The following is a 25,145-nucleotide window of genomic DNA, read 5'->3' as shown; positions in this document are numbered from 1 at the left end:
GAGAGGCGGGCCTGCATGTTTTAACCTCCATGGAGGAGACAGTGCTGGCCATTATGGGGAGGGCCATTGCTGAGGCTGTGGCCACCAGCAGGGCTAACGTGATTGAAGATGAGGGTATCCACATACCTAATCCTCCTTCTCTCATCACACTTCTCCCTTATCCCTCAATATAACTTACAAGCTGCAGATGGTGTAAGCATGCACTACTTGCTTTCTCCTCTCCACTCACCACAACCCAACCCTTGTCCCTTATTCATTTCAGATACTCAAGAACTTGAACCTGCCCAGACAGTGGAAGAAGAGCAACAAGACAGTGAAGCTGAAGGGACAGCGTCACTCAATCTCATGGTCGCAGCCATCAGCTCAAATATTGACACTGCATGTAATTTAGAGGATAGGATAGAGGCAGGATCTGCACGTGGTGAGACACCGGGCACAAGTGCGCTGGAGGCAGGGCTGGGGGAAAGAATAACACAGGTGCCAGCTCGTTGGAGGGCGAGGTCGCGCACTAGTACTGCTGCAGAGGATTCAAATGAGGACTTTGGTGGGCCAGGCTACAGAGGAGTGCTAATGGGTGTACACACCCAAATGCTTGGTGCATGGGAGCCTGTCAGAACGCCTGTTGTGAATGTCGAGAAGCATGGAGGAGTCCAGCAGCAACTTCGCACAGGGCTTTATGCAGACCTTGGAGCCCACCCTTTCCAACATGGAATGGGTGCCACTGCCATCAAAACATCTCTGGAGCCAACCGTGATGCAGCGTCTGATGGCCAATGTCTCAGCTTCCATTGCAGCACAAGTAGTATCCACACAATGTCTGAGTGCTGCATAAGAACATAAGAAATAGGAGCAGAAATAGGCCATTCGGCCCCTCGAGCCTGCTCCACCATTCAATAAGATCATGGCTGATTTGATCTTAGCTTAAACTCCACTTTTCTGCCTGTTCCCCATAACCCTTGTCACCCCTGTAGTTCAAAAATCTGTCTATCTCAGCCTTGAATATATTCAATGACTCCGCCTCCACAGCTCTCTGGGGTGGAGAATTCCAAAGATTCATGACCCTCTGAGAGAAGAAATTCCTCCTCATCTCTGTCCTAAATGGGTGACCCCTTATTCTGAAACTATGCCCCCTATTTCTAGATTCCCCCACGAGGGGAAACATTCTCTCAGCATCTACCCTATCAAGCCCCCTCAGAATCATATATGTTTCAATAAAATCACCTCTCATTCTTCTAAACTTCAATGAGTATAGGCTCAATCTGCTCCACTTTTCCTCATAAAACAACCCCTTCAACTCAGGAATCAACCTCGTGAACCTTCTATGAACTGCCTCCAATGCAAGTATATCCCTCCTTAAAAAAGGAGCCCAAAACTGTACACAGTAGTCCCTCTGTACCGCAGCATTCTGTAGTCTCTCTCCATTTAAATAATATTTTGCTTTTCTATTCTTCCGACCAAAGTGGATAACCTCACATTTTCCCACATTAAACTCCATCTGCCAAATTTTTGCCCACTCACTTAACCTATCTATATCCCTTTGCAGACTCTTCGGGCAGGATTTTCATTGAGCCGTGGAGGTGGGATTGGAGGCGTGTGTGGGGTTAAAATCTTGAAATCGGGGGGCATGAACCCATCCCGCCCCCAACCCGCCTCCATGCCAGTTTCAAAGGAGGCGGATACCCGACCTGTGCTGGGATCTGCCTCCCCGAGGCGGGAAGGGGATTAGTGCCAATTAACTGCCTGTTAACAGGTAGTTAACAGGCAGTTTTTAGCCTAATCCCTATTTTTATTGCTGAAGTGTGGGATTCCCGACGGCTCCAAACCACGCCAAGTTAGTGAGGCGGACCGTCGGGCTGAAGGGCTTGGAGGGTTCGAGATGTCCGGTGTTCAGGTAAGTGATGGGTGCATGAGTTCTGAGGTAAGTGTGTTTGGTGTGTGTAAAGTGTTTAAAGACGTTTTACTTACATTTACCTACCTTTACAGCCTTCCTTCCTTCAGGTCTCAGGAGTCCCTCATCTCACCGGCACAGAAAGCAGAATGGCCGCGAGCTGTCAAAAGTTGCAACATTCAGCTTTCTGTTCTGGAGAGATCTCTAAATCAGCCTGAGAGGAAGGAATTAACTTGGAGTACAGATTGTCAGTGTTTGACAGCTTCAAACAGCTGTCAAACACTGATATTTCATCTGTCAAAAGCTTTTGACAGATGAAATGTCAATCTGTGACATCACCTGTTGCCGGGTGGCCCTTAATTGGCCTGCTGAGTCCGCTGGGCGGGCTCAACAAGGTCAATCAAGAGAAAATCGCGTGGGTTGGCCACAACTCAATGGAGGTGGGACTACAACCCCAAAAGTTGTAGTCCCGCCTCCTACATGCCTCCTCAATCAAAATCCAGCCCTTTGTGTCCTCCTCACAACTTGCTTTCCCACCTATCTTTGTATTGTCAACAAATTTGGCTACAGTACACTTGGTCCCTTCATCCAAGTCATTAATATAGATTGTAAATAGTTGAGGCCCCAGCAGTGATCCCTGTGGCACCCCACTATTTACAGTTTATCCTGACTCTCTGTTTTCTGTGAGTTAGCCAATCCTCTATCCATGCTAATATATTACCCCCAACCCCATAAGCTCCTATCTTGTGCAGTAACCTTTTATGTGGCACCTTATCGAATGCCTTTTGGAAATCCAAATACACTACATCTACTGATTCCCCTTATTTACCCTGCTTTTTACATCCCCAAAAAACTCTAATAAATTTGTCAAACATGATTTCCCTTTCATAAAACCGTGTTGACTCTGCTTGATTGTATTATGATTTTCTAAATGTCCTGCTACTACAGGTAGACTACCCTTTATCCGGACTTCCGAAAACCGAAATCCTCTAAAAACCGAAGGTTTTTTCGGTCAGCGTAAGTCGTGCGCACGACATGACCAGAGTGGCGCACGACTTACAGGCCTAGCCGGATAAGGGATAGTGTAGCATTTTTCCGCACTTCTGAAAACCGAAATCTTTATCCACATATCCAAAACCAGAAAACCTCTGAAAGCCGAAAGTGGAGCAAAGCATGACTTCTGTAAACCGAAATCTTTATCCGCATATCCGAAACCAGAAAACCTCTGAAAGCCGAAAGTGGAGCAAAGCATGACTTCTGAAAACCGAAATGCGCACGACCACGACCCCCGCCGACCCCCACCCCCGACCCCCTGGCCGAACCCGACCCCCACCGACCCCCGACCCCCGACCCCCCCGCCGTACCCCACCCCCGCCGAACCCCACCCAATTTCGGATAAGAGATAGTGTACCATCCTTTATCCACACATCCGAAACCAGAAAACCTCTGAAAGCCGAAAGTGGCGCATAGCATGACCCGACGCTGCCGATGCTTGACCCACGCAGGTGTTATGCTGCTCTGTGTGATATTTGCTGCTCTCTTAGATATTTGCTGCTACAGGTATTTGCTGCTCTCTTAGATATTTGCTGCTCTCTTCGATATTTGCTGCTCTCTTAGATATTTGCAGCTCTCTTAGATATTTGCAGCTCTCTTAGATATTTGCTGCTCTCTTAGATATTTGCAGCTCTCTTAGATATTTGCAGCTCTCTTAGATATTTGCTGCTCTCTTAGATATTTGCTGGCTTTTAACAATTTGTGAAAATGCTAAAAAGAGCTGCAGATACCTCAATGGGTAACAGTGAGAAGCAGAGAAGGAAGCGTCGCTCATTATCGATATCGCAGAAAGTGGAGTTATTGCAGAAGCTTGATCGTGGTGTGTCTGTGCGACATCTTACTGAAGAATATGGTGTGGGAAGTACCACCGTATATGACTTAAAGAAACAGAAAGACAAGTTGTTGAAATTTTACACTGACAGTGATGACCATAAACTAATGAAAATTAGGAAAACATTGCATAGGGCAAAAAATGAAGATCTTGACCGTGTGCTGATTGAGTGGATTCGACAACGCAGAGGTGAACGTGTGCCACTGACTGGTTTGATGGTCATGAAGCAAGCTAGAATATACCATGAAGAACTGAACATTGAAGTTGAGTGTGAATATTCAGAAGGTTGGCTGCATAAATTTAAGAAGCGTCATGGTATAAAATACCTGAAAATCTGTGGTGAAAAAGCTTCTGCTGATCATGAAGCAGCTGAAAATTACATAGATGAGTTTGCAAAAATAATATCGGATGAAAACCTCGGTCCTGAACAAATTTACAATGCTGATGAAACAGCTCTGTTCTGGCGCTACGTTCCTAGAAAAACATTAGCAACGGCTGATGAGAGTGCACCAGCAGGTTTTAAGGATGCTAAGGACAGGTTGACTGTTCTTGGGTGTGCCAATGCTGCAGGCACACACAAGTTAAAGTTGGTAGTGATTGGAAAAAGCCAACATCCGAGATGTTTGAAAGGTGTATGCAATTTACCTGTGCATTATTGGGCCAGAAATTCCAGAACGGGGCTTGCAGCGTGTGCAAGCCCCGTATTTGCACTTACCCCGCGCTCCTGCCGATCAGCTTCTGGGACGCCTGAACTTGGAGAAATAGAAAGCACATTCCCGGGCAGCGTATGACGTCACGCCGCCCAGGAGTGCAGCCAGCGCGGACCCAGGAGCGTGCAGTGTAAGTGAGACACGCCCCTTGAGGTCTCAGTTTCACTGGACACGCCCCCAATGTTTCTGTCAAGCTGCTTTGCTTTTTTACATGCAAAGCAGCAGTTTAAATAGGTTTTTGGAAGTTTTTTGAAGATTTTGGTAACTTTTATAAACTTTTTAAAATGTTTACATTATTTTGAGTAATCTGAAGTAGTTTTAAAGAGAATTAAAGCAATTTAAAGACTTTTAAAAGCCCTAAAAGAATTTTTTAAATTCCATTTATTTATTTAGCAATGTCGTCGTCATACGTGTCTTCACACTGTTCCCTTTGGGGAACTGTATGAAGTGGTGGAAGGATTTATGGCCGTGATTAACGCTCATTCCGTGACCGTAACCATCTTTGAACCAGCCATTAGGGCGGTTAGTCCTATGGCGGGAGGGTTTTACGGGCTCCCACAAGCTATACAAGGGGGGGGGCCACCCACACCCACGGACGCAAATATCCCACTGGATGTCAACCCAGAATTTAGAGCCGGAGCTCCGACTCCACTTGCCGGGACTGTCTGGAGCGGGGTTCGAAACCCTACCCTGATCTGGCCCAGCGGCGGGGATCCTACCGCTATGACAAAGGCCCAATCCGATTATCAACGTGAAATGGCAGCATAGGGCTCCAGTCAAGGGGAGGGAAAAGGCGCAGGAAACGTATGGGCGTCACCTTTTGTGCGGAGTGGGCCTTTTGCATAGCAGTGAGCATCCCCGCCGCTGGGCCAGAAGGAGTAGGGTTTTGAACCCCACTCCAGACAGTCCCGGCAAGTGGAGTCGGAGCTCCAACTTTAAATTCTGGGTGGACATCCAGCGGGATACTTGCGTCCGTGGGTGTTGGTGGCCCCCCCCCCCTCAGATGGGTTGTGGGAGCCCGTAAAACCCTCCCGCCATAGGACTAACCACCCTAATGGCTGGTTCAAAGATGGTTACGGTCACGGAATGAGCGTTAATCACGGCCATAAATCCTTCCACCACTTCATACAGTTCCCCAAAGGGAACAGTGTGAGGATACGTCCGATGATGACCTCTTGCGCAATGCACCTCCTTGGACCCTCAGTCGCAGATGCGAGGGGGCAAGTCGTGCAAGTGTTAAATTTTTTATTTTATTGACATGTAAAATGTTGGCCCAATAATTCCCTTCCAAATGCGCTAGTACGGTCGGGGTATTTACGCATCTGGCCGGATGAAATGCCGGTTTTCAGCATGCACAGTGCATGTGGGGAAAACCGGCATTTCCTGTCCTCTGAACGAAGGGGTTCAGAGGCAGAACGCGTGCGACTGCACATGCAGCGCGTGCGCAGTATAATTCGCCGCTTTCATTAATGCTTTCAGTGAGGTCCAGTCATTACAACTTACACATGAAAAAAGCATGGGTACAGTTGCTACAGAGGCTGCGGAGGAAGATATTTCTTATCGTGGAGCTTCTGAAAGTATGTATGTCTGTATATATTCCTTTGCGTGTTATGTATATATTCCTTTACTTATGTGTATGAATGTATTATTTAATTATGACTTTCAGAGAAAGTAACTTATTGGAAAATCATAATTAAAAACATACATTCATAGTAAAGGAATATAAAACATACATACATATACGTAAAGGAATATATGTGGACATACATACATAACTCATTCTCACATTCCATTCACACAGCCACAATTGCTCCTTCTACCTACCGTTCTGAAAACCCTTTTGAAAAAAAAAAAAAAATTTTAACTTTAAAACTTACTTAAAATTTCTTAAAATAACTTCCCTCCCTTTCCCAAACAAAAATATTGCATTTCAAAAGCTCCACGATAAAATATATCTTCCTCCGCAGCCAATGAACCACTTTACACTTGCTTTTTTTCAGTGTAACTTCTAAGGACTTAACCTCACGGATTTCATGAATGAAATCCACGAAGTTCACTGCGCAAGCGCTGCCTGTGCAGTCGCACGCGCTCGAGGTCTGGAAATGCCGGCGTTCCCCGCATGCGCTGTTCATGCTGAACGCCGGCATTTCCAACGGCCAGAAGCGTGAGTAAGCCGACCGTACTCACGCTTCTGGCCTGGAATTTCTGGCCCATTATGCGAGCAGGAAAGCATGGGTAACCAGAGGAATATTTTCTCACTGGTTCAATAACCACTTCGTACCAGCGACACGAGCTCATTGCAGGCAAGTTGGACTGGAAGAAAACTGCAAAATTTTATTGTTCCTGGACAACTGCTCCGCACATCCCCCTCCTGAACTTCTTGTGAAAAGTTATGTTTTCGGCATTAACTTTCCCCCTAATGTGACATCTTTAATACAGCCTTGTGACCAAGGAATTTTACGCTCCATGAAGAGCAAGTGTAAAGACGTTTTTTTGAACTCTATGCTTGATGCAATCAACAGAGGCGAAGGAATCCAAAGCTTCCTGAAAGAATTCAATGTTAAGGATGCCATTTATGCAGTTGCTAATGCTTGGAACGATGTTGACAAACCAACATTAAAAAATGCTTGGCACAGACTTTGGCCTTCAACGATGTTTCATGAAGATGGACCTGCAGATGACGAGTTTGAAGGATTTCCTGTCAGCCAGGAGAAGATGATGATATCAAACCTCCTCACTTACGCCAAAGGTTTACCATCCGAAAGTGTAAATACGTTAGAGGAAGCTGACATCGAAGAAGTGCTGAACATTGACAATGATGCACCTGTTGTGAATTCATTGAGTGATGGGGAAATTGCTGAAATGGTGTTAAATAAAGACAAGCATGAGGACAGTAGTGATGATGATGATGACATTGTGAACACAGGTGAAAAAATCCCCATAGACGATATGGTGACAATGTGTGATCAGTTAATTGCTGGCCTTGAAAAACGTGCATTTATCAGTGAGCAAGAGATTATGCAAGTTTACTCAATTAAAGAGAGACTGCTTAGACAGAAACCGATGTTAATGAGACAAATGACACTGGAAGAAGTCTTTAAAAAGGCCGTCTGTCGTAGTCATGCTTCATCACTTGAGAATCCTGTTCCTGGCCCATCTTCAGATGTCCAACTCCAACCTGATGACAATGATGCCAACACTGATGTACCCTCTTCTCCAAGATCCTCAAGCCAGATGTAATGCTGCTTCATCACTTGAGAATCCTGTTCCTGGCCCATCTTCAGATGTCCAACTCCAACCTGATGACAATGATGCCAACACTGATGTACCATCTTCTCCAAGATCCTCAAGCCAGATGTAATGTACCTTTATTGCATGTTTATGTACAGGTATTTAGCTTAGTTTGTACCTGTACATGTTTGAAGTTTTACTGAATGTTTTCCTTACAAATAAACTGTACTACAGTATTTATCCCTGTAACTACAGTATTTATAGTCGTTATTTTCGGATAAGGGATAGTGTATCCTTTATCCGCACTCCCGAAAACCGAATTACCTCTGAAAACCGAAGTGTTTTCGCGCACCTTCCGAAAACCGAAATTTTCCGAAAACCGAAACACGGCTGGTCCCGAGGTTTTCGGATAAAGGATAGTCTACCTGTACTTCCTTAATAATGGATTCCACCATTTTCCCAATGACAGATGTTAGGCTAACTGGCCTATAGTTTCCTGCTTTCTGACTCCCTCCTTTCTTGAATATGGGCATTATATTTGCTGTTTTCCAATCCGCTAGGACCTTTCCAGAGTCTAGAGAATTTTGGAAGATTACAACCAATGCAATGGAAGCTCAGACTTCTGTCATGCAACCTCAGCTTGCTGCCATGGGAGCTCAGACTGCTGCCATCATGGCTCTGGATACCAGTGTGTAAAGGGGCTTCCAGGGCATCACAGCACTCAAGCAATCTGTTCTCCAACAGAGTACTAGGATTGCTGAGGCGCCGCCCCGGGAGCATAGCAGTGGCTCCATAGAGTACAAACCTGTCCTCTCTCTGGAGGACAGCATTCCTGCTCCCACCACTGCCACTCCGCCAGTGCCCTTACTGTTACCTGTCAGCCAGTCAGTCCAGACTGCTGCCGCCCAAGCCGAGATGCTGCAGTCTGCAGTTGGGCCTTCTAGGCCCAGAGCTGCTCAAGATCATCCTCCAAGGCCATCTGCAGTCTCCCCCACTGAAAGTCAGCACCATTCCAACAGCCATACTGCAGCCACTGGGGAAGTACCTTGTAGGAGCACAAGGAGGTGCAAAGGCACACAGAAGAGGCACTAAGGAAATGCGCAAGGGTGATTAGTTTAGTTTTGTATGCACTATGACGTGGTTTAATTTGTAAATTTGGATTGGAATGTATATTTTGTGTTGGCTTTTATTTTTGCATTGTTGGAAAGAGGACGATGTGATGGTCAGTGACAGAGGGAAGGTAAGGAGTGTTGGTGAATGGAGAATTGGGGTTGAAGTTACTGGTATCATCCATTAATTATTTCTTCACGTAGAGCCTGGCAGAAAGGGGCTTTCCAGGTTGCAGCCTCCCTTCCTCTTCCTCCTCCTCCACCTCCTCCTCCTCATGCTCCTGAGCTTCTTGGTTAATAGGTGGTGGCAAGGGCTGTTCCCTCATGGTGGCAAGGTTGTGCAGCATGCAGCATACCACTACAAATCTTGAGACCTGCTCAGTTGAGGACTGCAGGGCTCCTCCAGAGAGATCCAGGCAGTGGAAGCATTGCTTGAGGATGCCAATGGTCTGCTCTATAAGATTCCTTGTGGAAGCACGGCTCTTGTTGTATGCCTGCTGTACGGATGTGCGCGGGTTCATAAGCCATGTTATGAGTGGATAACCCTTGTCACCCAGTAGCCACCCTTTGGTTTGTCATGATGGGTGAAATACAGCTGGCTCAGAGGACTGCAGCAGAATGAATGCATCATGAATGCTGCCAGGATACCGGGCATTGACTTGCAAGTCGCGCTGCCTGAGGGAGTGGCATCCCTTTCGGTTCAGGTAAATGGCCGAGTTCACATGAGCACGCAAAGCAATGTGCGTGCAGTCAATGGTACCCTGCACCATGGGGAAGCCTGCAATCCTCGCAAACCCTCGTGCTCGATCCACCTGCTTGTCTCTGGCAAGAAGGAATAAGATGAAGTTATCTCTCTTTGCACAGAGAGCCTCAGTGACCTCCCTTATGTAGCTGTGCACTGCAAGCTGTGAGATGTTGCTTATATCTCCAACAGCAGCCTGGAAAGACCTAGATGCATATAAGCTCAGAGCCATGGTCACCTTCACAGCCACAGGCAATGCGATCCTTGCTCTTCTCTGAGGTTAGAGTTGTGGCTGCATCAATTGGCAGATTTCAGTCATGAACCCTTTAGTGAAGCACAGACATCTCAACCATTGGTCATTGTTGAAGTTCAGGTAAGCAAATTGTTCCCTAAACACCCTCTGCAGATATGGCCTCCGGCTGAGAGCCCTTCTTTCCCCTCCTCCTCCTGCCTCTTCTAGCAGCTTGGCCTGCTCTTGTCGCCCAGCAGCCACCCTTTGGATGCCATGATGGGTGAAATAAAGCTGGCTCTGAGGACTGCAACAGCATGAATGCTCTGCATGGCCTCTGCTCATTCTCCCAGTCATGCTCAATGCCAAGAGGAAACCCTACTAGGCCATCCATGACTGGAAGCAACTGGTTTTTTCACAAGCCTTTAAGTCACCAAAAAAGTATTTCAGCACCAGCCAGACCACTCCCTGTAGACTATGGACAAACTACCCAAAACACGTAGAATTGCAGGAACAGCTGGAAGAAATAATCCAGCTACTAACCTGCAAGTAGTTGATGATCCCTTTACATAGCGCTGGTGGGGGGGTGGGGATGGCGGTGTCCTTCATACCGTTGAACATCGTGTTCAGCTGTGCGAGGTTGAGAGGGCATATGCTGGAGCGTGGAGTTCCAAAATGGCAGCGCTGGCGTCAAATCAGCATTACACGTTATGATTGATGTCATAATCTGCCTGCTCTGCACGCTGCTAGCAGTCATTAGGCACGCATGCACGTGCAAACCCCTTTACAAATATGACGTCTGCCACGCTTCTCATCGGAAATGTGTGCGTGTGTCGCGGATGCAATTTTCTTCATTTAAGAGGCCTCGTAGTGCCCCAAAAACGGGCGCTATAGAGTCCAATTCCACCCACATAGAGTTTAAACCAGAGCCTTTAATGTTTGTATGACTTATGTACCACATCGCATGGTGCACTGACGTATTAAGCCATTAGTGGAACTCTTTATATTTTTTCTGATGCAGCAGTCAGCAGCCAAACAATCCATAACTAGCTGGAGTGCCCGGCGGTGCCGAGGGTTTTTTGAGGGCATGTTGTTATGAAAAAAGTAGAAATAATTTTAAGATATATATAAATGAGTTTGTCTGTCTGTGTGGGAAGGAGAGAGAGAGAGAGAGGCAAAGAGAGAGAGAGAGACTGGGGGGGGGGGAGAGAGGCCCGGGGATCAAGAGAGAGACTGGGGGGAGAACAGAGAGATGGGGGGAGAGAGAGACTGGGGGGGAGAGAGTGACTGGGGGGAAGAAAGAGAGAGAGAGAGAGACTGGGGGGAGAGAGAGACTGGGGGGAGAAGAGAGAGACCGTGGGGAGAGAGAGAGAGAGACTGGGGGGGAGAGAGAGAGAGGGAAAGAGAGAGAGAGGGAGGGAGAGAGAGAGAGGAAAGGAGAGAGAGAGAAGGAAGGAGAGAGAGAGGGAAGGAGAGAGAGAAAGGGGAAAGGGGTGGGGGAAAGGGGGGTGGGCAAAAGGGGTGGGGGAAAGGGGTGGGTGGGGGAAAGGGGGTGTGGGTGGGGGAAAGGGGGTGTGTGTGGGGGGAAAGGGGGTGTGTGTGGGGGGGTGTGGGGGGAAAGGGGTATTGGGGGGAAAAGGGGGTGGGGGGAGGAATGGGGGGTGTGGGGGGAAAGTGGGTGGGGGGGAGGGGGAAAGGGGGGTGTGGGGCCTTGGTGACCTGGAGCCCTGCTCACTTTCGGTCGGGATCTCGGGCCGCGCAGTTGACGCCGCGGGGAAGGCCGTGCGCGGCGGCTCCCACTCCGGACTGTCGCAGGGGCTTGCCTGTGGCCTAGTCGAGGGGGGGAAAGCCCGAGTCCCCGGCCTGCGGCTGCAAACGGAGCCGAGCCCCGGGACCGGGCCGAGGGGGGGAAAGCCCGAGTCCCTGGCCCCGGCTGCCCATTGGGCCCGCCGCACCACGCACCATCGCTGATCCGCTCCGGCCGGCCGCCGCCGCTTGAGGAGTTAATGTCTGGAGGTTTGAATAAAGTTGAGAGGAGTGAGGAGGGAAGTCGTCTCTCTGCACCTTTGCTCAAGAATCCTGCTGAAACCCCGAGTGGGAGCGGGATACTGTGCCGGAGCTGCAATGTGGGGGTTTGTTGTGCTGGTGCTGTCGCTGTCGGTATTAAAAAAATGGCAGCGACATTTCGGGAGGCTGCAGGATTAGGTCCGCCCACACACGGAATGAAACACCCACTGTGATGCACCGATTGGTCAACCATCAGGTCACTGAACTGTATGATTGGTCAACCATCACGTCAATCAACGCTAATGAGCAGTAGGATTGGTCAACCGCTAATGAGCGGATTTTTGAAAGTTTTTTGTATACTGTCCGAACAATTTTTGTCTGACCAAAAAGTAAATATGCCTATGACACTCCCCTGATCATCAGCTTTCTTTTGATGTAACATATGTGTAGGTATGCTCTATAACTTTTGAGTGTATAGCGGACAGACAGACAGACACCACTATCCTTTTATATATATAGACTAGCTGGAGTGCCCGGCGCTGCCGAGGCTTTTTTGAGGGCATGTTGTTGTTGGAAGAGAGAGAGAGAGCGACTGGGGGGGAAGAGAGAGAGCGACTGGGGGAAGAGAGACAGCGAATGGGGGGAAGAGAGAGAGCGACTGGGGGGAAGAGAGAGTGCGACTGGGGGGAAGGGGGGTGGGGGGGTAGGGGGAGGGGGGTAGGGGAAGGGGGGAGGGAGGGGGGGTGGGAGGAGGGGGAGGGGGGTGGGGAGGGAGGAGGGAGGGGGAGGGGAGAGAGACAGAGGGAAGGAGAGATAGAGGGCGAGTGGCCGCTCCCGCTCTCCCGAGCCCCGCCCCCCGCTCTCCCGAGCCCCGCCACCCTGCTCTCCCGAGCCCCGCCCCCCCGAGCCCCGCGCTCTCGCAAGCCCCGCCTCCCCGAGCCCCGCACTCCCACTCTCCCGAGCCCCGTGCTCCCGCTCTCCCGAGCCCCGCCCTCCCGAGCCCCGCCCCCCGCCCGAGCCTGCTTCAAGACCAGAGAGAGAGACGCCACCGCGCAACCTACCGCGTGAGGCCCGGCCGGACTCAAGTCGTGGTCCGGGCGGAAGTTGACGTGCGCGCTGACTCACGCCCCGCCCGCCTTTACTAAGATGGCGGCGGTGGCGACGCTCGGCTCAGGCCCGCCCCCTCCTGCCTTCACAAAGATGGCGGCGATCGCGGGCCTTTTTTTGATCGTGACGGGAGGTGCCTAGCTCGGGCGTGGCTGGGCAACAGAGGCCCAGGCTTCGAGGCCTGGAAAAACGGTGAAAGGTAGGAAAATTATAGAGGTTAGAGAAAAGATTTACAAATTAATTAACTTTTTTAAAAAACAACTTGGCCTAGAAATTCAGTTGGGTGCGCCAGCCGTTAGCGCCTTAGGAGGAGTAGATCTCGAGCGCTAGGCGCTTAGCGCCCAGGCACAGCGCGATCTGCGCCTCGCCCCAACTTCAGTACACATTTAGCGCCGGCGCAAAGTCTTAGCGCGCTCCCTGCTGCGCGCGCAGATCATGACGTCATTTCGTCGTGCAACGCCTTTTGTGCGCCCCGAACCAGAACTTCACTCGCGCCGGCCCATTGTGCGCCGGGCGGCCCTAACGACTGTGAAGTGGAACGGTACACAGCCGATGCGGGCCGCGGGGAGCGCAAATAAAAGGGCCCTCCTGTACTAGAAATGGTACTGCTGGCTGGCTGGCTGGGAGGAGGGAGGAGGAGGGAGGAGGAGGAGGAGGAGGAACGATGACGACTGGTGTGCCGGGAACACATAACAAGATGGAGAGAAACCCTCCCCAAAGGCCTTTCAAAAAATCCACCCTCCCCCTTTAAGAGCTCACCGGAGCCAGAGTGTCTGCCGTCAATCAGCAGCTCGCCGCACCTGCCCTGCGCCCAACTTCCGGTTTAGCGCCCCGGCCCACCGGCTTAGCGCCTAAAGAGAGGCGTGCAGCGCCAGTTTTAGCGCTCGAGCAAACTCTTAGGGCGAAGCTAATGAATATCGGAGAAGTGGCCTCGATTTGGCGGCGGGCGCAAACTTTAGCGGCCGCCCGACTTTACCGCCCCAAAAGTGGCTACAATGAATTTCTAGGCCTTTGTGTTTTAAAAGCAACTTTATTTTTGCTGGAAATGTAGATTTGAAAAGAAACACGCAGAAAGTGGGAAAAAGAAACGAAGAGTTTGGAATCAAGATGGCGGCCAATCACCTCATTTCAGAACGGTCAACCGTCAGGTCGCTGAAGTGTAGGATTGGTCAATGGTCCTGTCGCTCGACTCTAGGATGGCCCACCCACATGCGCTAGGAACCCGCCCCCGCGACGCAGCGATTGGTCGACCGTCGGGTCGCTCGACTGTACGATTGGTCGACCTTGACGTCACTCGATGCTAATGAGCAGATAATAAGCAGAATTTTGAACGTTTTTTGGATACCGTAGGCGCAATTTTTGTCTCACCGAAAAGTAAATATGCTTATGACCATTCCGGAATTGTAAGCTTTCTTTTGATGTAACCCACGTGTAGGTACGCTCTATAACTTGAGAGTGTATAGCCGGACAGACAGACAGACAGACAGAAGGACAGAAGGACCACTTTATATATAGAGATAGATAATAACTGCTGCTTTTTATCTTGTCAAAATTGTACACAGGAATTATGTCAAGTTTTTCTTTATCCCATTGAAAACTATAGACTTATGACTAGGTGAATAATATATATTGCAATGAAATATTAATGTATGCAATGGCTACATTAATCCATTAGCCCAATCCTGTTTAAAATATGGTTATTTTTGACATATCCAGGATGAATGCAGCCTTCTGGTTGGTGCTGAGAATCAGCTGTACTGTCGTGCAGACCAACATTATATTTAGGCAGATGGCAGTATTTTTCACCTGCCTACAGCAACAACAACTTGCATTTCTATAGTGCCTTTGATGTAGAAAAATCTCCCAAAGTGTTTCACAGGGGCGTCATCAACAAATGATGCTGAGCCAAGAAAGGAGATATTAGAGGTGGGTTTTAACGTGGCTCAATGGAGGTGGCGAGATAAGGGATAATGAAGCAGTCCATGCCCGCACGCAGCAAGACCTGGACAACATTCAGGCTTGGGCTGATAAGTGGCAAGTAACATTCGCGCCACACAAGTGCCAGGCAATGACTGTCTCCAACAAGAAAGAGTCAAACCACTGCCCCTTGACATTCAACGGCATTACCATCACCGAATCCCCCACCATAATATCCTGGTGGTCACCATTGACCAGAAGCTTAACTGGACCAGCCACATAAATACTGTGGCAACAAGAGCAGGTCAGAGGCTGGGTATTCTGTGGTGAGTGTCTCACCTCCTGATTCCCCAAAGCCTTTCCACCATCTACAAGGCACAAGTCAGGAGTGTGATGGAATACTCTCCACTTGCCTGGCTGAGTGCAGCTCCAACAACACTCAAGAAGCTCAACACCATTCAGGACAAAGCAGCCCACTTGATTGGCACCCTGGCTATCACCTTAAGCATTCACTCCCTCCACCACCAGCGTACCATGGCTGCAGTGTGTACCATCTACAAGATGCACTGCAGCAACTCGCCAAGGCTTCTTCGACAGCACCTCCCAAACCCGCAACTTATACCACCTAGAAGGACGAGGGCAGCAGGTGCATAGGAACACCATCACCTGCAAGTTCCCCTCCAAGTCACACACCATTTTGACTTGGAAACATATCGCCGTTCCTTCATCGTCACTGGGTCAAAATCCTGGAACTCCCTCCCTAACAACACTGTGGGAGTACCTTCACCACACGGACTGCAGTGGTTCAAGAAGGTCACCACCACCTTCTCAATGGCAACTAGGGATGGGCAATAAATGCTGGCCTTGCCAGCGATGCCCACATCCCATGAACAAATAAAGAAAAAAGTTTAAGATATCATTTCAGAGTGTGGGACCGAGGCAGCTAAAGGCACGGCTGCCATGGGTGCGTGGAACAGGTGGAATGCACTAGAGACCAGAAGAAAGGAGAGTTTGGGGAGTGGGTTGGGTGGGTTGTAGCTGTGGAGGAGGTTAGACAGGGAGGAAGGGGCAAGCCCTGAAGAGATGTAAACAATAAGATGGAAATTGTAAATTTGAAGCATCGGTGGCCGGGCAGCACTGTCGGTCAATGAGGACAGACGTGATGGGTAAGCAGAACTTGGTGCGCGATTGAATACGGGCAGCAGAGTTTTGGATGAGCTGAAGTTTACTGAGGGTGGGGCAATGGAAGCTGGCCAGGCGTGCGTTAGAATAGTCAAGTCTGGAGGTGACAAGAGGTACAGGCAAAGGTGGGTGATGTTACAGAGGTGGAAGTAAGCAGTCTTTGCGATGAAGAGGATATGGGGTCGTAAACTCAACTTGGGGCTGAATAGGATGCCAAGGTTGCAAACAGACTGGTTCATCTGCCTACAGTGTATTCTGGGTGGGATGACAAAATATTTAACTGACTAATTTATTATAGATTTTTATTTTTTGTTGGTAAGCTGTTCAAGTTGACTATTTTCCAAAGATGCTCCACTTTTCCACTGGAACAGAATGTTTCATTTGTTTCTGAAATATGATTGAATTTTATCTTGCCATCTGTGATTATTTAAGCAGACTCTTGTGCAGCCTCGTCTCAATCATGGGTCGCTAACAGGCGTCTGGTTCTTCTTTTTGCCTAGGCAGCCGATTCATCTTGCTTTATGGAAGCCAGCTCGTTGCCAGTAATTGGTTGAATCCAGCTCAGGTGGTGCTCTACCACCAGCAGAACAGCAGCGGCCCCTGGGTAATGGAGCTGTGTGGGCGTCGCCTAATCGACCCCTGCGAGCATGAGTGTGACCTGGACACAGGTAAGACTTGTTCTTATTGCCGAGGTTCAACACGCTGAGATTGTGACTTGCACTCTGTTGTGAGCATTGATGGCGGGTTTCTGTACAACTTGCAATGAAAACTCTACGGGACTTATCACAGATCTTATCTGGAGGACATGGGTTGGGTGGGTGGGGGTGCAGATCAAGTTGGCCTAATCTAATCATAGAGTTCTTGCAGCAAGGCAGATTATATTTTTTTCTCTTTTCCCTCACCTGACTTAGGCAGCTCATTCATCCGCCCAACTCGGAATTCGCCTGACCAGACCCGCCCCCGGCACAGGCAGACGGCCTTGAGTGATGGAAAACCCTGAGAATGAAATTAGCTGAGAGATAAAATTTATGCAACATGTGTTACAAGGACTGCCTTCTTGTTAGATATCAGTGACTTCTTGTTAGATATCAGTGACATGCATACCTCACCTGCAAACTTGGTCATCAGGAACAAGTGGCCAAATCAGTGACACTTTATTTAACTTTGTCTGTTGGTGTGAATATTCTAGTAAAATAATTTCTACTTTTTATGAGTTTAATGCATCAAAGCTCCAACAAATACAAATGAAGGGAGCTTTGGCATGTATGCACTTCATAATGTTTTTGCTCATTTCTCAGTCAATGAAATGAATACATTACTGTATTTTGATGCTGCGTAGTTTGAGATTTAAACTATTCAGCATGAAACTACAATAAAATGTTAATATCTCTGACTGAGAAGTGTGGGAAAAACCACAAATACAGCATTTCAGATTAGCTTAGTTGCCCAAATCTTGAACTCCAAATAAGTTTAAGGACCAACAGTTTTAGGCTTAGAGGGCACTTAATAAACTGAGAATGCTGTCTGAAAATCGGGAGAGGATTGAAATTCATCCCCAGATTAAATTGGGACCGTAAGAGTTATGGTGACACTCATTGTGATATCTGGGTGGTAAGGTCAGAAACTGAGAGAAGCGAGATATTAGGAACAAAACCAAACTGTTTATTTACACGGTGTAGCAGAGAAACATATCTCTTACAAGCTGGAGGCCAGGCACATTTCTTACTGCACGAGCCAAGATGGAGGATCCACCTCTGAGTCATACCCATAATGCAATGCCACATTACCGTGTTAACTGGTGTACCAGGACATTGAATACATGACCCATTATCTTAAATACTGGTGAATGTGAACCCTTAATATTTGGCTCCATCTGGTGGATAACTTAAACATTACATCCCAGATTACTATATCCCTCCCCTCTTAAGTTGAACATTAATTTCTTAACAACATTCTTTAAAAGTCCCATAAGGAAACTCCTTTAATGATAGTCCATACTGCACGAATCTAGCAGGTCGTTATCAATCTCTCTGGTGGCTTGTGAGCCCTTGGTGAACATCTTACAGTCAAGTCCCTGCTTGGTTGTGGTAGAGGCACCTGCTGCTCCTGAGCAGTATAGAGTATCTGACTCTGCTACGATGGTTTCCTCTTGACGAAGGGGTCCAGGTGGAACTGGCTCTGTTCGTGGTGGTGGTACCACCGATGCATTTGGATAACTGGGGGCCAACTTGTCCTCCGACATCTCCTCTGGAACCTCCATTTTGATTTCCCCTTGTCTGGTCAGTATCTGATCTACATGTCTGCATACTACCTGACCAGTTCCCACCATGACCGTATATGATACTGGACCGGTCATTGAGTCTATGACGCCAGGAATCCATTTTGGACCATAACTGAAATTCCTGGTAAGGACCGCATCTCCTTCTCCAAAACTGTGGCTCTTTGTCCTTCTGTCATGGCTCTCCTTTTGTTTGATTTGTCGGTTTTCCACCTTCCTTTTTAGGTCTGGGTGAACCAGGTCAAGAGTGGAGCGTAGTCGACGTCCTAACAACAGCTCAGCAGGAGAGAGTCCTGTGGTAGATTGAGGTGTTATTCTGTAGCTGAACAGAACTCGTGACACCTTGGCTGCCAAACTCCATTCCGCACTTTTTTTCATCATCTCCTTAAATGTTTGTACGGCTCTCTCCGCAAATCCATTTGAAGATGGATGATATGGAGCTGAGATCACGTGCACTATGCCATTGTTTCTCATTAACTCTTTTGTTTCTGCACTCACAAAACATGTGGCATTGTCACTTACTATGATCTCCGGTAGCCCTCGATTACTAAAACTCCTACACAGGCAGTCTATAGTAACAGTAGATGAAGCAGAATTTACAGGATAAACATCCATCCATTTGGAATGGGCATCAATGATTATGAGGAACTTCTTTCCCATGAATGGACCCGCATAATCTACATGTAATCTTCTCCATGGTTTATCCGGCCACTCCCAGGGGTGGAGAGGAGCCGCTGCTGGTGCCTTCCTGTGTACTTGACAAGTGCTGCATGTCTTGACTAGATTTTCTATCTTCTTATCTAGCTTTGGCCACCACAAGTAACTCCTTGCCAAGGCTTTCATATGCGAAACTCCAGGATGACACTGATGTAGTTGCCCTAGGATAGACTGTCGTGCTGGCTGTGGAATAATCACTCGTGCTCCCCACAACACGCAACCATCCTGCACACCCAGCTCTGTCTTCCTGACAATGTAAGGTGTGAAATCAGTCCCTTCCGGATGCTGTGGCCAACCCCTCATCACATATTCTCGGACACTAGACAGTACTGGATCTTTACCGGTCCATGTCCTTACTTGTTCTGCGGTCACAATTGCCGTGTCCGTGTCCTCCAACATCAAAACTCTGTCCTCTGGAGCTGCACGGATAGGTGTACCTGGCAGTGGAAGACGGCTCAAGGCATCTGCGTTCCCATGGTACTTGCCCACCTTGTAAACGATGACATACTCATATGCCCTCAACGTCACTGCCCACCTCTGGATCCGGGGTGACACCATCTGTGGTACTGCTTTCATTTCATTAAAAAGAGATAGAAGAGGTTTATGATCGGTGCATATGGTGAATTTCCTGCCATATATGTACTTGTGAAACCTCTGTAACCCAAACATTACTGGTAACCTCTCTTTATCTAACTGGGAATAGTTTTTTTCCGCTGGTGTCAGAGTTTGAGACATAAGCCCTATTGGTCTTTCTGTTCCATCTTCCAAGCTGTGTGAAAGAACCGCCCCCACCCCATAAGGTGAAGCATCACAAGAGAGAATTATGTCTTTCTCTGCATTGTAGTGAACCAGCACATCCGAGGACAGCATCAGTTTCTTTGACTGTTCAAATGAAACCCTCTGTTCCTCTTCCCACTGCCACTGTGTCTCCTTGCACAGAAGTTTGTGAAGAGGTGCTAACACTGTTGCCAAGTTTGGTAAAAATCGGTTATAATAGTTTAGCAGTCCCAGGTAAGCTTTTAACTCAGTCACATTGGTAGGAGCTGGGGCCTCTTGCAGTGCTTGTACCTTCTCCTTGATTGGATGGAGCCCGGTGGCATCCACCCTGTCTCCCAGGAACACGGCCTCATTCCCCAGAAAAGTGCACTTACTCCTCTTGAGCCGTAACCCAGCCTTATCCAATCTTTGTAGTAACTCTGAGTGCTCAGATGCTCCTGGTCGGTTCTTCCCATCACCAGAATGTCATCCAGATAGATTGAAACATGTGGGATCCCTTGCAGTACACCCTCGATAGTCCTCTGGAAAATAGCTGGACTAGATGAGACACCGAATGGTAAGCGGTTATAGGTAAACAAACCCTTGTGTGTAATTATGGTTACATACTTCTTGGATTCCTCATCTAGTGTAATCTGCAAGTATGCATGACTCATATCCAGCTTCGTGAATTTCTTCCCTCCAGCCAGGTTCGCAGAGATCCTCTGTTTTGGGAATAGGATACTGTTCTAGTTTAGACACCCTATTTACTGTCAATTTATAATCTCCACATAGTCTTACCGAATTGTCTGGTTTTAAAACAGGTACAATGGGAGCTGCCCATTCTGAACATTTCATGGGTTCCAGTATGTTCTCTCTCAAAAGACGATCAAGCTCAACCTCTACCTTCGGTTTCATGGCATACGGCACAGATCGTTGTTTAAAAAACCTTGGCAGTGCCTCCTTGTCTACATAAATCTTAGCTGGGGGGCCATTAAATGTGCCAAGTTCTTCCTTGAACATGTTCTCATGTTCAATCAACACTTCTTGCAAAGACAACTGTTTGCCTCCCTCTATTTGATTTATTGCTCCCCAATCTAATTTAAGTTCTTGTATCCAGCCCCGACCTAACAGGTTTGGTCCGGAACCCGATACTACAACTACAGGTATCTGTTCCACGGTGTCCCTGTGTTGCACAGTTACAGTAGCTGTACCCAATGTCGCCAGTCATTCACCGGTATATGTTTTAAGCTGCGTAGAGCAAGACTTTAACTCTGGAGCTTATGCACGGTTCCACAATTTTGAGTACTCCTCCCTGTTCATTATGGTCACACCGCATCCTGTATCCACTTCAAAGTTGACCTTGGAGTCATTTACTGTCAGTATCAAAGTGATAGGATCCACTTTTGGAATGTTCTCTATCATACTATGCATTATGAACATGTCATCTTCTTTCTCAGCTTCTCCGCTGATGTGATGTGCTCCCTGTTTTTTCACTTCTCTTCCTAGGTTTTGCTTTCCTCCCCCTTTTGGTTTGTATTCCTCCACAATTGCTTTTGCCCTGCATGCACGTTTTATGTGCCCTTTCTTCCCACACTTGTGGCACTTTTCCTCCAGAAACCTGCATTCCCTCACCAGGTGATCACCATTGCATCTTTAACATGCCTTTACATGCTCACGTTGTGGTTTCTGACGCATATTTAACTTGTGCACAACAACCTGACCTACAACTTGCTCTGTAGTAGCCCAGTCGGAACTTTGTATTTCTTTTATATCTCGGTTCACTGTCTCTATGGCTTGAGCAAGTTCCAACGCTTTTTCATACGTAAGCCCAGTCTCGGACAATAATCTCCGCTGCATTCGATCATCCATTATCCTGCAAACTAGCCTATCTCTCAGCATGTCTTTCAGGTTGTTGCCGTAACTACAATCGTGTGCCAATTTCCTCAACACTTCTACATAATCCAATACAGTCTCTCCCGGTTTTCTGTTCCGTGAATTCAATTTGAAACGCTGTACAATCTCACTCGGTCTGGGATTGAAATGGTCCTTTAGCAAGGCCACTAAGTCAGCAAATGATCTGCCTCCAGGCTTTTCAGGACTGCATAAGTTTCTCATTAAACTATACGTCTGACTTCCCACGGAAGTGAGCAAAATAGCTCTCCTTTTTCCGACATCTTCTATATCAATTGCTTCAAAGAAATGCATCAACACCTCGCAGTTTTCATCCCAGGTCTGCGTCTGAACATCAAAAGCAGAGATCTTTCCGACCGTAGCAGCCATGATCCGTTATTCAGTGTTCCTTTTCTTTTTTTTTCTTCGTCAAGACGTGATCTGTTTATCCTCATCGCCAATATGTTATATCCGGGTGGTAAGGTCAGAAACTGAGAGAAGCGAGATATTAGGAACAAAACCCAACTGTTTATTTACACGGTGTAGCAGAGAAACATATCTCTTACAAGCTGGAGGCCAGGCACATTTCTTACTGCACGAGCCAAGATGGAGGATCCACCTCAGTCGTACCCATAATGCAATGCCATATTACCGTGTTAATTGGTGTACCAGGACATTGAATACATGACCCATTACCTTAAATACTGGTGAATGTGAACCCTTAATATTTGGCTCCATCTGGTGGATAACTTAAACATTACATCCCAGATTACTATACTCATTTTTCCATTGCTGTAGGTGCTATTTAATTGACTTGTTCAGAACTCTAGTGTTTCTAAAGCAGAAGCAAGCGAATGGCACAGGAATTGGCTGCAATGAAACTTTTCTGAGTCACAGGAATCTCAATTAGTATCAACTTTGAGGTTGCATCAACAGTTGCGAAGTAGAATATCTACCTTGAGATCTGGCTCGGAATTAGATTAACTACTGCATTTGAAGTAAGAAGACTGCATGTACAACTGAGATGCAGTTCACCCACTGAGAACTCTGGATAAAATGCAATGGCTTAAAATGGGTGCGTAGATCTTGACATTCCACAGGCATGCAACTACTCAAAATATTAGTTCTGTGTCACTACAATGAAACTATCTATTCATAATGTCAACTAATTAATGGCATGCTATTGGTAAAAACAACAGATGTGGAACAGGTGAAATGTCATTCTCCAATACTCTGGAGTAATGATTTCCCTACAGATTTTGGGCAAGAACCTATCTATGGGCTGGGAATCAGTTTGGTTGCTGCCTCCTTGCAGTAGTTTTTGATGCAAAGCTAGTCCATAAACTTCTCCTCTCCTGTCTATTGCTTGGCTCTTGCTCTCCATTTGTTTCCTTTGGTTATACTCCCTAGACCGGACTTTTGTGCTATTATTTTCCTTCAGTAGTAACAACCGGATGCCCTGATGCCAAATCTGAGGATTGTATGAATATCATTTTCAGTTTTGACATTTACCTGTGGATTTGAGTCTGAGACAGGCTCGGAATATGTTTGGATCCATGTTAGGCTGTGACCTGCGGTGTCACAAGAAAGCTTCTTGTAGCAAAGCCGAATGAGAAACTGAGGGAGAAAATAATATTTGTGACTCAAGGCATCCAGCCTACATTTACACCCCACACTTATCCACCATGCACACAAACACAGTGCTGAAACAAACTTGATCACTCATTCAGCCTGAGCACATTTATAAACAGAGCTGCTGCCTTGAGTTGCTAAAGCGTGTATATATTACTTGCTGGGGTGCCCGGCGTTGCCCAGGCTTTTTGTAAAACTGGTTATGAGACTGGTGGGCTGGTCACTCTCCTCTCCCCTCCCTCCCCCTCTCCTCTCCTCTCCCTCCCTCCCTCTCCTCTCCCTCCCTCCCCCTCTCCCTCTCCCTCCCTCCCCCTCTCCCTCCCCTCTCCTCTCCCTCCCTCCCCCTCTCCTCTCCCTCCCTCCCTCCCCCTCTCTCTCTCCTCCCCCTGTCTCTCCCTCCTTTCCTCTGTCTCCCTGCCTCAGGCCCGGCCCGACTCACCTCGGTACCAGAACGGAGTCAGTCCGACAATGGGAGGCCGGGTGCCCATCGCTCCGAAGCGAGCCCCGGATTCCTCATGGTTAACGCGGCGGGCCTTTGGACCCGGTTGGCCGGGCGGCAGATGAACGCATTTCGCTGCGGACTCCCGTGTCAGATTGCAGTTGGGGACGGCTCGTTGGAAAGCCGTGGTTTTCCCGGTCCCGCACTCACGGCAAGAGAGAGAGGGGGAAGGAGAGAGAGAGAGAGAGAGTGAAGGAGACAGAGAGAGAAGGAAGAAGAGAGGGAAGAGGAGAGAGAGAGAGAGAGTGAGGGAAGGAGATAGTTTTCCCGTGGCCGCCATTTTGTGAGGCACTAACGGCAGTTTGAAAGATTAGGCCCCACCCACACACACCATGAAACGCCCCCCGTGATGCAGCACGCTCCCCCTGTAGATTGGTCAACCTTCACGTCACTCAATGCTAATGAGCGGATTCCCCCGTATGATTGGCCAACCGCTAATGAGCGGATTTTTGAAAGTTTTTTGTATACTGTCCGAACAATTTTGTCTGACCAAAAAGTAAATATGCCTATGACACTCCCCTAATCATAAACTTTCTTTTGATATAACATATGTGTAGGTACGCTCTATAACTTTTGAGTGTATAGCAGACAGACAGACATACAGACAGACAGACAGACATACAGACGGACGGATCCTTTTTTATATATATATACCAGCTGAAGTGCCCGGCGGTGCCAACGGTCTTTTGAGGGCATGTTGTTGGAAGAGAGAGAGAGAGAGACTGGGGGGAAGAGAGAGAGCGAGAGACTGGGGGGAAGAGAGAGAGTGAGAGACTGGGGGAAGAGAGAGAGCGAGAGACTGGGGGAAGAGAGAGAGAGTGAGAGATTCAGATTCAGATTAGATTTATTTGCCATATGTAACAAGTGCAATGGAATAACAACAGAAAATGCTGGAAAAACTCAGCAGGTCAGGCAACATCCGTGGAGAGAAATTTGAGTTGATGTTTCGGGTCAAACCCTTCTTCAAAACTGGAAAGAAAAGAAGATAGATCGGAGGCAGGGCTGCGATCGGACAAAAGAATAAAAGAAACAAAAGAAGTAAAAAAGAGACAATAAAAGGTATTAGAAGCTAGACGAGATGGTAATAGGCTGAGATTAGGTGTAAAGTGTACTAGCAGGGCAAGAGATAGCTGCCAGGTGTGAGCGAGAAACAAAAGGAAAGGGGGGGTGGAAAGGAGTGGAAAAATTACAAGAAAAAATGAAATAGGGGCCGAGGTTATGATCTGAAATTGTTGACTCGATATTGAGTCCGGAAGACTGCAGAGTGCCTAATCGAAGATGAGGTGCTGTTCCTCGAGTTTACGTTGAGCTTCCATGGAACAATGCAAGAGGCCAAGGACGGTGAGGTCCGAGTGGGAATGGGGCGG

At 47.8% G+C, this 25,145-nt stretch overlaps 1 protein-coding gene across 1 annotated transcript in view; it reads left to right on the top strand.

Moving 5' to 3' along the window:
* The window catches only part of astn1 (astrotactin 1), a 3,287,998-nt gene that overhangs the window by 457,577 nt on the left and 2,805,276 nt on the right, over positions 1 to 25,145 (top strand). Inside the window, exon 5 of the mRNA XM_085982255.1 lies at positions 16,507 to 16,674. Within this exon, the coding sequence (XP_085838381.1) occupies positions 16,507 to 16,674 (168 nt within the window). The remainder of the gene's footprint in view (positions 1 to 16,506; positions 16,675 to 25,145) is intronic.

Source organism: Somniosus microcephalus, chromosome 3, assembly GCF_052327205.1.
Source record: "Somniosus microcephalus isolate GS21.2 chromosome 3, FLI_Smic_1.0, whole genome shotgun sequence".
NCBI lineage: Eukaryota > Metazoa > Chordata > Chondrichthyes > Squaliformes > Somniosidae > Somniosus > Somniosus microcephalus.
The sequence above is the reverse complement of the archived record's forward strand: the minus strand, read 5'-3'. Positions and strand labels throughout refer to the sequence as shown.